We start from the raw sequence: 14,381 nt of genomic DNA, 5'->3' as shown, positions 1-14,381 counted from the left end.
CCGGTGGTTTACAGTTAATTAATAAATGTTTGTTAATGTCGTCAATTAATTATTTAAAGAAGTTGGGCAGAATGTGCATCCCTAGTCTTTTTGAAGCCACTAATGCAGCACAACCTGTCTTTGTCTATGTCTTTTTGACTCTTTTACAGCAAAAAAGAGTCAAAATAGTTAGTTTTGCTCTGTGTCCAGTATTTGTCATTTTGAATGGGTGGTTTGTGAACTGATAGATGGAGGAAAAGAACAGACAGCTGCAGGAACGACTCGAGCTAGCAGAGCAGAAGCTACAGCAGACCATGAGGAAAGCCGAGACGCTGCCAGAGGTCGAGGCGGAGCTGGCCCAAAGGATAGCAGCACTCACTAAGGTACAAAACACCTTCATTACACTGACAAACAGGTTGTTGACACTTTCCCACCGATTTCCTGGTGTATTTATCATGATGCATTTGTGTAAACATTCTGTTTCATCGTCTTGTTTCAACATGTGTCTCTTCTTCTTGGGGCACAAAGTCTGACTCCAGCTCATCCTCCTCACCTGAGGATTATCAGTTTGTTATGGAAGCTAAAATCCAAGACAAGAGCTCCATTCTTAGGAAGGTAGTACAACAGGACGCTGCCAACTCCTGTAGAGCAGATGTCCTTCTTGTGGTGGTTACTCGGGTAGTGCTGTTCTGATCCTGTGGTAGAGCTGCATGGCACTGGCTGCAGCTCATAACCTGGCAGTGCTGGAGCAGCTCCTCCTCATTCATTCTATCCTTTGGTGACCTCATACTTTCCTTGTAGATTGTTTTCTATTTCCATATGCCTCTATGCAAAACAGATTTCCATCACTTAGCTCTGGGTAGAGGCTTTGGGCTACTGTTGTTGACACCGCTTGTTTATTAGCATATATACATATGCAAACAAATGAGTTAGCCTTGAATTGTCCTATATTTGTGGTGCAGGCAGAAGAGCGACACGGGAGCATTGAAGAGCGGTTGAGGCACTTGGAATGCCAGCTGGAAGAGAAGAACCAGGAGCTGCTCCGGGTGAGTCACGATGTGGCAGAGCGCCGGGCCGCGTTACCCAGCAGCCACTCCGGCATCAGTACGACAGCTTGAGCATCTCATCCCATGTTGCTGACGTATTGCTCCTGTTTAATGGGTTGCACACATGAGTGGTTGTTTCTCAAAAGGTTAATGATACACTTCTAGTATGTACAACTGTTTGATGGGAACATTTAATATGCAGTCACATGCTGGCAACCACTTCACCTACCTCCTCTCAAAGTGTGAGAGGAAACCATTACAAGGTCTTTATCAAATACTAAAGAAACAGTTTGTCACACCGCACGGTCAGTCGATCAAAAAAGTGCGCTTGATTTGATTGTGAGGCAAAAAACATCAACGTAAATTTAATTCTCATTTAGGCCCGCCAGAGAGAAAAGATGAACGAAGAGCACAATAAACGTCTGTCGGACACGGTGGACAGACTCCTGACTGAGTCCAATGAGCGACTGCAGCTCCATCTGAAGGAGAGGATGGCCGCGCTGGAGGAGAAGGTAGTAATACTGTGATCACCAAACAGTTGCTCTGATCAGTGAAGGATTATAATGCTTTTTTTCTTGATCTAGAACTTGTTAATTCAGGACTCAGAAGGATACAGAAAACAATACGAGGAGTCAATACATGAAAAAGTAGGTCTCGATGTATTATATGCGCACCATCGAAAATGAATAAGTACAGCAGTGATAACTTCTCACTTTTGTTTAGACACACTTGGCCGAGGAGATAGAGAAACTCAGATCAGAACTGGACCAATTCAGACTGAGGGCAGGCTCCCTCACTGAACCAACGCTCTCAAGGTACTGTGTGTCGATTTCCTCCTCATTTTAACCCCAATATGATATCAGTCAATTTGCCAAGAAGGCCCATAACCTGCAACGTGTACCCTTAGCTGTAATATCTTTGAATGACAAAACAAAAAGATAATTAACTAACATGCCGTCTTTCAGATCTCACCTGGACACATCTGCAGAACTCCGTTTTTCACTGGGGTCTTTGGCTGAAACTCAATCAGATCACTACCATTCAGCCAAGGTCATCCGCCGACCGAGGAGGGGGAGAGTAGGTCTGCGAGAAACTAAGGTTTGTTTGTTCGTCTTTGAAACTGCATGTTGTATTCCCATTATGCTGTAATACAATAATACACTTTGTATTGCCAATCTTTCAAAATGACCAGATGATAATAATATACAAAATGTTACACAATTTTGCAGCACTTATGTAGCCTAACAATGTGCTGCCATTTGTTGACATTACTTTTGCATGATTCCATCTATGCCGGGCATCATCTCAGCGGTGTAATTGCTCTTCAAAAACACTCATCTGTTTCCCTTGGCGCAACATTGTGTTACAGAAGCCTTAAGCTACACACTTATCAATATGCCTTGGCCAAGTTGTCTTTTACAAGCCTGATTGGCCGTCTTGGCTGTCTGTTCCATGCCGCTCATAGGACTGTCTAAACCTCCAGCAGTGGAGACATAGTTAGACTTGAATGAACAGATGAATAGACTTGAAGTTAGACTACCACAATGTGTTGAGGATTCATGTCTCCAGGTCCTATAGTGATAAGTCAATTTCTCCTGCGTTCAGAATCTCCTGCCTCTCTTTAAATTTCAACTATATATTTTATTGTGAAGTAAATTTTAAAGTAAGCTACTGTTAATAGAGACTAATATTCTTGAAGGTTGTATTTACGTTTTCTTCTGTGTGATACCTCTTAATCAGCAAATTATTGTCAAAAATAGTGGTGGTTAAAATAAAATTTTAATTCAGTAAATGCTTATCAAGAACCCTGCTGTTCCATGTCCAGGCTAAATCACTAGGGGATCATGAATGGCGGTCCCAGCAGCTCGGCGTCTTAGGAGGGCATCACTTTGAGAGTGACACAGAGATGTCGGATATCGATGATGATGACAGAGAAACCCTGTTCAGCTCCATGGACCTCCTCTCTCCCAGTGGCCACTCTGATGCACAGACTCTGGCCATGATGCTGCAGGAGCAGTTAGACGCAATCAACAAGGAGATCCGGTACCTCGCCCTCACCCACACATTTTGTTAGAAAAGGTCACATATCCAGACATATTGATTTGCTTTCATTGTTGTGTTGCTAATCTAGTTTGTTTTGCAAAGCTGGGTCTTCTCAGGTGCTTACTGCTTTTATGTTGATAAATTGTGCTACTCTGGGCACACATGAGTTTAATTGTATTTTGAATCGTGCATTATCTTGCAATAACAAAGATAGTGCACTCACTATACATGAACATGTACCTGCAGTAATCTTTGGCGTGTTTTGACTATTTGAAAATGAGTGCATTCCCTGGCATTTCCAGGTTGATCCAAGAGGAGAAGGAGTCAACAGAGCTGCGAGCAGAGGAGATTGAGAACCGTGTGGCTAGTGTGAGTCTAGAGGGTCTGAACTTGGCCCGAATGCATCACCATGGAGCCTCTATCACTGCCTCTGCGACTGCCTCCTCTCTTGCCTCCTCATCGCCTCCTAGTGGACACTCCACCCCCAAACTCGACCACCGAAGTCCTGCACGAGACATGGAGCGAATGGGTGTCATGACACTGGTAAATTCAATCCATTCAAACCTTTATTTAACCAGAAAAAAACAGATTAAAAATCTCTTTTACAAGTGCCCAGGGCCAGGAGACAATAAATACAAGGCAGATTTGCTTTTGAGTGAAAGTTGTACATATGTCCTGCGCGTACCTGTCTTTTAAAGACACTGCATTACATTAGTAGAAGGATTAAGTGTGGGAAACTAAACTTAATAATGCTAATGTGATTGCTGCACACTTATCCTATATACTGTGGACATAAGTAATGAATAGGTCTGCTGATTCTATTGGGTCAATAATAATTTGCAATTGTACTGTCTCTGCAATAACTTTATTCCTACCATATTCTTGTTGATGTTTGTCATTTGTGCTTTGGTTAGAGAAGATTAATAACAAGATAAGAAATAAGATAAGGAAGGACTTTATTGGTCTCACAATGGGGTTATGAGAAATAGGGTTTCCACCAATTATTACTAATTTCTAATCTCCACTGTTTTAAGCCAAGTGATCTAAGGAAACACAGAAGAAAGGTAAACGTTTTCCATAAAATCCATATTTATAGCTAGTTGTCCTAGAGAATTGGGCATCACTCCTGATCTTTATTCAGATCGCAGCAGTGGACGAAGATGGTCGTGAGGACAAGGCTACCATCAAATGTGAGACATCACCTCCTGCAACGCCCCGCACAGTCCGCATGACGCACACACTGCCAACCACATCGCACAACGATGCTCGAGGGTAAGACAAATATGTTCAACTTATCACTGTTTTACATAACGTTTTGTTTCTCTAAAAGCTCATGCTCCTTTTTATTCTGTTTCCGCAGTATTGTGACCTCTCTGGAGGCTGAGGCCGGCGCCCTGAGTAGTGTAGGAAGTAGCCAAGATTCTCTTCACAAGCAGCCAAAGAAGAAGGGCATCAAATCCTCCATTGGACGGTTGTTTGGCAAGAAAGAGAAAGGCCGACTTGGCCATTTGGCGCATAGACATGTCATGGTAGATCCACAAGGTAATAAGCAAGTCTATAATCTACATACACTTTTTCTGAAAGAGTCAATGTACTGATTTCCTTTTTTTGGTCTTTAGCCACCATGATGGACCTAGACATGTCTGGACAGGAGATGGGGGTTGGCAAACTTGGCACTCAGGCTGAAAAAGATCGCAGGTTGAAAAAGAAGTAAGCTTCTGCCGAGGCAATACATGTGATATACCCGAGGGAGAAAATAGGCCAGTTTGAGAGTAACTAATTCACAGACGCAGATACACACTTAGGTATAGCATTGTATACAATATAACACGGATATAACCTCTTTTCTTTACCATAATGTTGCTGTTATGTGCGTAATGCCATAATAAACTGAAAGCAGCACATCGATATTGCGGATCCACACACAGAATAAGCTTACTGCATTCAGAGACACAGCCACAGTCAGCGTATTGATTCATGTCTCACCAACAATTAATCCAAAGGGGTAGTGTCTTATTTGGGAAGCCATAAAAGCATTTCTGACACCCCCCATTGCAGGATATTGTATATTTCACTTGGTTTGACGAGGGTGCTTTTCCCCCACATACTCACAAAACAAAATCTGCTCAATTCCAATATTTGAATGGTAGTGTTTGCAGAGTGGATAAGTGTATGTGTGCGTGCATCTGCCATGCTCTAGTGCCAAATGATGAATGTCATTTGCTCGAAGTGCACATCGAGTTGCCATGACGGATAACTTTGCCTCCCATGTAGTTGGTTAGAGTATTGTTTGTTGTATGTTGACAAATGTTTTCCTTTCACCGCACTTACTTCTCCATAGCAGTCTCCAGGATTAAGGCCCCTCCACCATCACTTTGCATCTTGGTGCCTCCTCCACTCTGCATGCCATTAAGCTGCCTGCTCTTCTTTTCCATTTCAGCATCTTGAGTGGTCAGTAGCGCAGTACTCTCATAGTAGTGGGTGTGTCTTCTCTTCAGAGGTCAAAGCTATCTTGAATGTACCTGAACATCTGAATGTAAGGCCGCGGAGGGGGGTCCTTGCTGTGTTTCAGTGCATTTCCCATGTTCTGCTGCACGATGATGTGGTCAGGACTGCATTGTAGAAGACAACATGTGACTGATCTACAGATGCTCCTGTACTTGATTGATCCGCCATCGTGTCTTATGTGCGAGCGACTGTGTGAGAGCATGCGTTTTGTGTTTGGGAGCCCTTATTGCCGATTTACTCATTAACTTGTGTGTACTTTTGTCTCCCCGTCACTCTCTCTATCTTCTTCCTCTCTGCACAAACACTCACACTCTCCCCTCCCTCTCCTCCTCCTCTTGACTCTTACAAAGCGGGTAAGTTGTGAGGACGTCTCTGACCTCCTGGATGTGACCATTGTCTGAGCCGTGTGCCTTGTCTGTCATCTCTCCTGTCTGTGTCCATGTGTACTCTCCTGAAAATCCAGTGCCAAAGCTGATGTCTCTCTATCTTTATCTCGATCCTTCATGGCTGTTGACAGTACCACGGCTTTCTTTCTTTCTTTTTATTCATTCACCATTTCGAGACATTTCTTTCTCCCTTTTACAGCCCAATGGCAGCTGCACCCTTGGCTGAAAACGAATGCGCCGTTGCTAAACTGGGCCCCCTTTTTTCTGAGCCCAGAGTATCTTCCTCTCCTTTTTATGTGTCTGTATCTCTGTAGTTGTGCAAAATAACCAGCTGCAATATCTGGTTATGGGAATGTCAGATGTTTTTGTTCATATGATCTGTTTCCTCCCTTTTCCTAGATATGTTCAGTGGATGTAATCTCTTCATGTATGAGGCCTGATCTGAACATAAAACATGAGCATAACTCAATATAGATTAAACAATGTTTGTATGGTCACATTTCTCATCACCTATAGGCTCACTAGATCTATGGTGTATGTTGTGTTTGAGTGCTTTTTCACTGTATTTACACTTGATACAAGGGAGGTATTCCACACGTGTCCTAATGAGACTATGTCTGCAGTTTTCCGAGTTATTTTAACATTCGTTGTTACACAAGGGTTTTCACACTTGTAGTGGGTATGTCTCAGTATTGTTTCCGGCTCTCTTCTTGCCATACGTTTGTATCTGTCAGTTGCAATTCATAAGGCTCTCTTATCTTGGTTAGGAGATCTTAGGGAAAACATTGTAGTTTGCCCACTTATGTTTCAACATCTAGGATATTAAAGCATGGAAAGAGAAGACCCTTTAAAGTGCATATGACAGGTTTGAATGCTTTTGAGAATATGATTTATTTAGAAGGATAACATCAGTTGCAAGTTCATCAGCATAATCATCATTTTATTTCAGTGAAGCAGCAATTTTAATGAACAAATGGCAAATTTTTAAGCTACTGACAGGAAGTGACATAGCAGAAGGTGACTTTCCATAGCAATTTGACTCATTCATTTCCTAAAGATACAGACGGCATTCCTGGAATCGCCCATATATGGTCATGTTTTGAAGCAGCTGAGGGGGAAAACAAAGTGGAGAAAAATCTAAACTTTCTCTAATTATTTTAAAACTTCTTAACAAGTGCTAAATTATGAATATTGTTTTCTACTCAATAAGTGTTTCAACAGCCCATAATTACATAAATGACGGAGAATGCTAGCATGATGCTTCATGTTAGCATTGTGCTACATGCTGACGCTAGCCAAGACTGCCGTTTTTTCCTACTGAACAATTTGGTGTGACAAAACATCCAGATGGATCCGATTAAACAGAGTGAAAAATTGTGTTTTCCCAAAACATACTTCCTTGCATTGCCGTCTCTATTGATTTAACATGGTTAGCATGGCAACAGTTTAAAAATGTTTACCTTCTTCTATGTCACTTCCTGTGTGTTCAATAAGGAAGTAAAACTATAAACATCACAAAAATGTCCAAACTAAAGAAAGCTGGGTGCAATCTTAAATATAATGGTGTTAACTATGTTTTAGCAAAAGTTGTGTCTAATGTGTCATATGCACTTTAAGACTTCATGTGCAGAACCCTCACTGATTTACAGTAACAGTAGAACGTAGAATAGATGTCTCAGTTATAGCTTAATCTTCAGTGGTTTGGCACTCAGTAGGTTCACACAATGTTTCTTTGCATGTAAGCCTAGATAATCCCCTCAGCTTTGTTTGAGGCATCAAAAGGGTTTTGTTTTTTCTTGTTTTATAGAGCTGCATAGGATTAAATACATTGGTGTCTTATGCGTCATGCACATAGCGTCACAACGTAAATGTGTTAATGCCGGGTCTACTCTGCCTTAGACACGAACTGCTGGAAGAGGCCAGAAGGAAAGGTCTACCTTTTGCCCAATGGGATGGGCCCACAGTGGTTGCCTGGTTGGAGGTAAGAGAGCAATGTTTTACTGTATTTTAGGTTCATGCCACAGCATCACGCTCATACAGTCAATTCTGCCCTCTAGTGTATAGAAAATGGCATTGCAGTAATGTTTTGATATCTTCATATTTTTCCAAGTGTAATTATTGAACCGAGGGGGCATATCTGTTTATATTTATACACTACAATAAAGAACGTGTGTGTCCCCTTGCTCCTGTGGTGCAGCTGTGGTTGGGGATGCCGGCCTGGTATGTCGCTGCATGTCGTGCAAACGTCAAGAGTGGAGCCATCATGTCAGCACTGTCAGACACAGAGATCCAGAGAGAGATCGGTATCAGTAACCCCCTGCACCGACTCAAACTTCGCCTGGCTATTCAGGAAATGGTCTCCCTCACCAGCCCCTCTGCACCACCCACTACAAGAACCGTGAGTCCTGCTGAATACATGTAGAGATGCATGCATTACATTGTGTGGGCTGTGCTATTTTTGTTTCTGTTTTATTCGGTTTCTCAATTCTATCATGTAAAATTTCGATTGTTTCAGTTATAAACAATAAGTTGAATTAATCTACGTAGGTGCAATTAAACAACAGAAACATGCATAGTACAGGTGGCTGACGGGCTGCCCGATGCCCTTTAAATTATTGTAGTGTCATGTAGTAACTTGTGGAATCATGTTTTGCCTCATTAAATAGAGTCACTTCTATGTCATGACATAGAAGGTCCCGGGTTTGATCCTGGGCCGGGCGGGGCCTTTCTGTGTGGAGTTTGCATGTCCTCCCCGTGTCTATGTAGTGTGTATGTGAGAGTGAGTGGTTGGTGGTGGTCGGAGGGGCCAATGCCGCAGATTGGCAGTCTCACCCTCTGTCAGTCTACTAAGGTAGCTAACCAACACCAACGTGAATGTGAATTGTCTCGTGTAAAGCGCTTTGAGAGCATGTCTGTGGAAGGCGCTGTACCTGTGTGACAGACCGGAATAAACTTCACGCAAAGCAAGTTGAATTTAGTTCGAGAGATTATTACTTAAGCCTTCTTTATTAACTATTATTAACTTTTTTTGTTATGAAATATATTATTTTATTTTATATACATTTTATTAAACACATTCAATCTTATTCAGTGTTACAAAGAGCAGTGGAAAAATATTGGCCTTTTTTAAGCAGGAAGTTCAAAAATGAATTCATGTCATTTAAATTGCAATGGCATGCTCTAAACCATAGGTGTCAAACTCTGGCCCGCGAGCCAAATTTGGCCCGCAATGTAATTATATTTGGCCCGCGAGGCTATACCAAATGACTACTCGAGCTGGCCCACCGGTATTATACATTTTTTATTCAGATTTTGCATATCTGGACTAATAAGTTATATATTGTATAGTAATAAGTGTTGCTTATTCCATATTCAATGTTAAAGCAAAATCTTGTTTGGGTCCATATTAAAAGGTTCATTTGTTCAATGGTGGCCCGCGACTTTGTTCAAGTTTTACATTTTGGCCCACTGTGTATTTGAGTTTGACACCCCTGCTCTAAACTATTATACACTCAGTGGCCAATGTCCCAGTGTGCTTTCAAATAATTGAAATGTGCTTCCAGTGTCTGTGTGTTGTGTTACAGTGTACTTCGTGGCTTTGCTTGTTTTTGTCCTGTACATTTGCCCTTTGATCCCCGGTGGGTGGGGCATCTTCGTCATCTGACTGTGATGCTTTAACACTATTGGCTTACAGTGGTGCTGCTCTTATTCTTTAACACTGCTTGCGCCTCCTGCCGGACCTCTACTACCAACCCTGCTGCTGCTGCTCTGTCTCCTGGGCCTTGCCTTGTAGCAATCAGGCAATGTTTGGGTGACCCATGAGGAGATGGAGACCCTGGCAGCCCCCTCCAAAACGGTCAGTTCCCTCGTACCCTGCAGCTCCTGTGCGTACGTGTGTGTGTGTGTGCGTGTGTGTGAGTGTGTGGATAATATGACTGGGGCATTGTGGTAAAGTTAAGACATAATGAAAATGTTACAGGCACATTGAGTTACCTGTATGAACAGGTATAAATAAATATGCCTTGCCTTACAGCATAACATACAATACAATTCAAATGTCTTTCTCATTTTAAATGGCAAATCGGTAATAGGCAAAAAATAATACAGGAAACAACATGGGTTTAGTGCTAGAGAATTTATCCACAGATCCAAAGTCAGTGGTTCAAACCCTGGCACTGGCAAACTGGAGTCCATTTTGTCTATGTTTGACTGTGGTTTGTGAGGTGATGGTGGTTGGAGGGATTCATGGCACAGATTGGAGTTTGGAGAGTGAATGGATGATACTTTGGCATGATTACAGTTAACAGATACCTTCTTTGTTGTTTTGTTGTTTTTTCAAAAAAGGGTTCGTATCTCTGTGTGTTTTAATCCTAAAGTTATGATACCTGTTTTCTTTCTTTTGCTTCACTCAGAAGTCAGATTCTGAAGAAGGCAGCTGGGCTCAGGTAAAAGGGAAAAAAAATGTATTCATAAATGACACAACTTGCGATAATTACGAACCCATTTCTTCCTCCAGACTCTTGCATATGGTGACATGAACCATGAGTGGATAGGGAACGAGTGGCTGCCCAGTCTAGGACTACCTCAGTACCGCAGCTACTTCATGGAGTGCCTGGTGGACGCCAGAATGTTAGACCACCTTACCAAGAAGGACCTTAGGGTGCACCTTAAAATGGTGGACAGTTTCCACAGGTACATTAATCGCTCTTTCCTCAGAAGATTCAGTGGATAGTAGATGGCTAACATTCATTTTTGACCCTGCTGATTTACAGAACAAGTTTACAATATGGGATTATGTGTCTGAAGAAACTCAACTATGATAGAAAAGAATTGGAGAGGCGACGAGAGCAAAGCCAGCATGATCTCAGAGGTAGGAAAAAAAACATCACCACATAAATAATTTCATGTTCACCGTGTGGATATGAGTTAAAGCAGAGGTATTCATGCTGTTCTGTGTCAGCAGATGTGCTTGTGTGGACTAATGAGCGAGTGATTCGCTGGGTGCAGAGCATCGGCCTGAGGGACTATGCTAACATACTACTGGAGAGCGGTGTTCACGGAGCGCTGGTTTCCCTTGACGACAACTTTGACTACAGCAGCCTAGCACTGCTGCTCCAGATCCCCACACAAAACACTCAGGTTTGAATGAGCTCTATACTGAACTTCATAAGAGATAAGCAGGGAGCCAGGAAGGGAGACAGTAACTTAATATCAGGTCGAATTGGTGAATGGTTGGTGGTCGGCGTGAATGCAGCCAAGTGCTTTGGGTTATGCATCTTGTGAAAAATGTTATGATGAATTTAAATCATCATGTGCCAGGAGTATTTTACTTATTGCAATTATTATTATTTTTTTATGGTAATATTATATTTAATTCAACAACATGAGCTTGTTACTGACCCCCAGTAAGTGGCCCATCAGATGCCATGTCATTGACCCAGCAATATTGGGTGTACTGTGTGTTGCTGTCAAGATACAATAGTTGGATTAAATCACAACATGCAGATTTGCCAACTGTCATTCTGGCAGGTTGTCTGTGAATGTGCGCCGCATATTTTTATTCTTGCTTGCCTCTGGAGCAGTGTGAACAGAGCCGTGAGTGTCTGTTGCTGTGTTTCTAAGAATAGGCAGTGCGTGACTGTCAAGCTTTTCCTCCTCAGGCACGTCAGATTCTGGAGCGAGAGTACAATAACCTGCTCGCCCTGGGCACTGACCGACGGCTGGATGAGGTGAATCCAAATACAATTTCAAATCCCTTAATTAAAATGCATATGACGGGTTGGACTACATATTTCACCAAAAACAGAGATGACAGAAATATTACCTAGTTAACCCTGGTTTTATTTATTGTGATGTTTACTATTTTACTTCCTCAGTGGAAATGGACACAGGATGTGACATAAGAAGAGGTAAACATTCCATAAACGTCACTGACCATACTCCACATAAGGGTGAAAGCCTAAAAAAAAGTAAAAGTAAAAAAAAGAAGGAAAAAAAAGACACTTAACTGGTGCAAATTTATGATTAATTCTCACTACTGGAATCATCCAATAAAAATTATAAAAAATAATAATTACAATAAAACTGTCATATGCAGTTTAATTGTTCTAATTTCTCGGCTGGTTTTGTTAAAATCTGCATATTTGGCTTGATTACATAATATAATTAATATTTAAACAGTGTGATGACAAAGACTTCAGAGGTCCCTCGTGGAGGAGGCAGTTCCCGCCGCGGGACGTACATGGCATCAGTATGATGCCTGGATCAGCAGAGACACTTCCTGCTGGATTCCGTCTTACTGCATCTGGCCACCCCCGAAGACTGCCCCCTGATGGTGAGCACTAAATATTACACATTTACAATGCTTTTACAGCAACAACAGTTTTAACAGGAACATTTTCATGTTGTGTCATGTGTAGTTTTCTATATTAAAGTTGTATAGATCAGAACAAAACAGAGTCATAACACTGCTCTTTTGGGGCTTTCTGACTGTGGTGTTGTCTTTGTGGCTGCTCTGCAGTCCTCTATGAGGCTCTGGATGACAGTCCTGATGACTCATATCTGGACTGGTTTCAAGGTCAGCTATGCCCCTCTGTAAGGCCTTACAGGGCTTTAGGATCCTGTGTTTATTCATTTACATGTGCCCCTCCTGGCCACAGCTGTCCTTCTGGTCTTCCTTCTCTCAATCTTTTCTTTTCCTTTTTCACAATTTCATCATCTCAGATGCAAAACCTTTTCTGATATAGACCAGGAGCCATTGTAATTAAGTGTGTTTAAATACTGTGCCTATGACACTATTATTGTTTATGTACTATTGCTCATGTTGAAGTAATAAGGATAACTTAAAAAAAAAAAAAAAGGTAGTTATTATTATGAATATCCAAGCACAATGAAATCACTAACAAAGACAATATAGTTTCTGGGTATCAAAGGGAAATATACAATATACAATTATAAACAAGGAAACATTGCTTGCTACATTTTTAGTTGTTACAGCAGTAGTATGCCCAGTCTTATCTGCCTTGTGTTGTCAAATGTATTTTCTGGCCTGAACACAGAGACTCACATAAGTAACCTTTAAAGCTGTGGTGGTAATCAAATTATTTCTTGTAGTAGAGTAGTAGTAGATGCACTTCATTTGGCACCATAGATGAACATTGTAAACCTGACATTTGCAACAGAACAACCCGGTGCTCTGATGTGTGTCAAAATTTACCACATTTTCCTCGAGTCCGAGCCAGGAAGTCAGAGGCTAAATCAGCACCTTGTAACAATTAATAAATCCACATGTATCAAAAATGTAAGCACAGTATTGATGGGGAACAGGTGTTGCTTATACAGTAATCCTTCATAAGCAATGCATAAATGTTATGCTGAGTTTGCTTCGTGGTCTCACAATATGTGCTTTGTGACACTTCCTATTGCCCTAGTTTATTTATGCTCTTGTTTTTCTCTAAACTAATATCTTTTTCCTGATGTTGCCCACACAAAACTAAAATGCATCACATGGATTTGTCTGTGGCTAACCCCTAACAGTCTGTAGTGTGTTGAGTGAAGTGCGTTGTGGTGGTCTTACTTGTTACACTGGGAAGATGGTGTGTAAAAGGTTAAAACATATCCTGATTTGTCTCTTACTGTCTCTCCTCAGTCGGCCCGTCTGCAGTGCAGCGGCTGGACAGCTCCACGGTGAGAACATACTCCTGCTGAGAGGAAGAGAGGGACCTTTAACTGTACAGCGTATGTAACACAGACTCCTGCTCTGTCAATTACACTGTTTACCATGAACAGGCCAGTGCTGTTTAGGGAGCACAGGCAGCTCCTGCACGGTGATGATTCAATATCTGTCTGATTCTGTCTGTGTTAAACAAGCCATGCAAAGCCTATGTATTTCAGCAGATGCCCAACAAAAAACCTCACACATTAGCATGGCATTTCTGATTAGTAAATATTGTAACTGTGGACTATAAAGGGACTATATTATATCATCCATTCTAAAGTCAACTATAGGCATTTATATGATATATTGTACCACTACCACTATGGAGTACACTTTTTGGTGCGAAATATAAGTATTTTCTGGGGGTATTTTTCCAACCTGGAAGACAAGCCACTTGGATTCAGTTAACTCCGCTCCTCTCTCCGAGTTGATGCCACCCATGCAACTTTAGCAGTAGTAGAAATATAATTATCGCCAGAAATTGGACTCTTCTTTAGGAAGATTGAATAAAGTCCTGTACCTCTCGTAGCTAGACACACATTTTGTTATAAGAAGGTAAGAAAAAAAGAACAGGCGGTGTCCAGAGGAGCCACTTTTTCACAACTACTGCACACAAAAATGACTGTTCGGGGCGGTGTTTGTTTACTCTGCAGGGGCAGCGCCACTGAAATATATATACGGCAGCGCAGACACGTTGGGCAC

General features: G+C 41.7%; 1 protein-coding gene across 5 annotated transcripts in view; it reads left to right on the top strand.

The window, feature by feature from the left end:
- Window positions 1-14,381, top strand: part of ppfia2 (PTPRF interacting protein alpha 2) — a 78,542-nt gene that overhangs the window by 62,443 nt on the left and 1,718 nt on the right. For 2 of the 5 annotated variants that reach the window (XM_079582206.1, XM_079582209.1), the window contains 23 exons: window positions 228-362; window positions 942-1,025; window positions 1,406-1,537; window positions 1,610-1,672; window positions 1,749-1,840; window positions 1,991-2,123; window positions 2,851-3,068; window positions 3,371-3,611; window positions 4,103-4,132; window positions 4,210-4,340; window positions 4,429-4,610; window positions 4,688-4,778; window positions 7,862-7,943; window positions 8,160-8,360; window positions 9,756-9,818; window positions 10,375-10,407; window positions 10,479-10,654; window positions 10,735-10,832; window positions 10,926-11,101; window positions 11,623-11,691; window positions 12,143-12,296; window positions 12,483-12,539; window positions 13,611-13,699. In XM_079582206.1, the coding sequence (XP_079438332.1) occupies window positions 228-362; window positions 942-1,025; window positions 1,406-1,537; window positions 1,610-1,672; window positions 1,749-1,840; window positions 1,991-2,123; window positions 2,851-3,068; window positions 3,371-3,611; window positions 4,103-4,132; window positions 4,210-4,340; window positions 4,429-4,610; window positions 4,688-4,778; window positions 7,862-7,943; window positions 8,160-8,360; window positions 9,756-9,818; window positions 10,375-10,407; window positions 10,479-10,654; window positions 10,735-10,832; window positions 10,926-11,101; window positions 11,623-11,691; window positions 12,143-12,296; window positions 12,483-12,539; window positions 13,611-13,669 (2,700 nt within the window). In that variant the 3' untranslated portion in view covers window positions 13,670-13,699. Of the gene's footprint in view, window positions 1-227; window positions 363-941; window positions 1,026-1,405; window positions 1,538-1,609; window positions 1,673-1,748; window positions 1,841-1,990; window positions 2,124-2,850; window positions 3,069-3,370; window positions 3,612-4,102; window positions 4,133-4,209; window positions 4,341-4,428; window positions 4,611-4,687; window positions 4,779-5,914; window positions 5,930-7,861; window positions 7,944-8,159; window positions 8,361-9,755; window positions 9,819-10,374; window positions 10,408-10,478; window positions 10,655-10,734; window positions 10,833-10,925; window positions 11,102-11,622; window positions 11,692-12,142; window positions 12,297-12,482; window positions 12,540-13,610; window positions 13,700-14,381 lie in introns of all 5 variants that reach the window. The other 3 variants (XM_079582205.1, XM_079582207.1, XM_079582208.1) reach the window with 3 other exon arrangements.

Source organism: Gobius niger (assembly GCF_951799975.1).
Source record: "Gobius niger genome assembly, chromosome: 2".
NCBI classification, from domain to species: Eukaryota; Metazoa; Chordata; class Actinopteri; order Gobiiformes; family Gobiidae; genus Gobius; species Gobius niger.
This window is presented reverse-complemented; position numbering and strand designations above follow the sequence as displayed.